General features: G+C 42.7%; 1 protein-coding gene across 1 annotated transcript in view; it reads right to left on the reverse strand.

Annotated features, from left to right (window-relative positions):
- The window catches only part of LOC119589393 (low-density lipoprotein receptor-related protein 8-like), a 3624-nt gene extending 3587 nt beyond the window's left edge, over nucleotides 1-37 (reverse strand). The window contains exon 1 of the mRNA XM_037938007.1: nucleotides 5-37. Within this exon, the coding sequence (XP_037793935.1) occupies nucleotides 5-37 (33 nt within the window). The remainder of the gene's footprint in view (nucleotides 1-4) is intronic.
- Nucleotides 38-225: the final 188 nt, after the last annotated feature.

The raw sequence follows: 225 nt of genomic DNA on the forward strand, positions 1-225 counted from the left end.
CCACCAGCAGCAGCGAAATGACAAGTTTACCGATCATGGTGAAGGTCTGAAAAACTGATCCAATTCGACCGGTATTTATGGCTGAACTACTGCTGACGTAGAGGTGACAACATTAGGCTAAATATTACTCCGCTTCCTAAAGAATCCACCCATATGGCTCGGCATGTAACTTTTTATCTGTTTCTGTTTTTGTCCATGTGTGCATGTCATGTGTTCATTCTCATG

This window comes from Penaeus monodon, chromosome 25 (assembly GCF_015228065.2).
Source record: "Penaeus monodon isolate SGIC_2016 chromosome 25, NSTDA_Pmon_1, whole genome shotgun sequence".
In the NCBI taxonomy this organism is placed as follows: Eukaryota; Metazoa; Arthropoda; class Malacostraca; order Decapoda; family Penaeidae; genus Penaeus; species Penaeus monodon.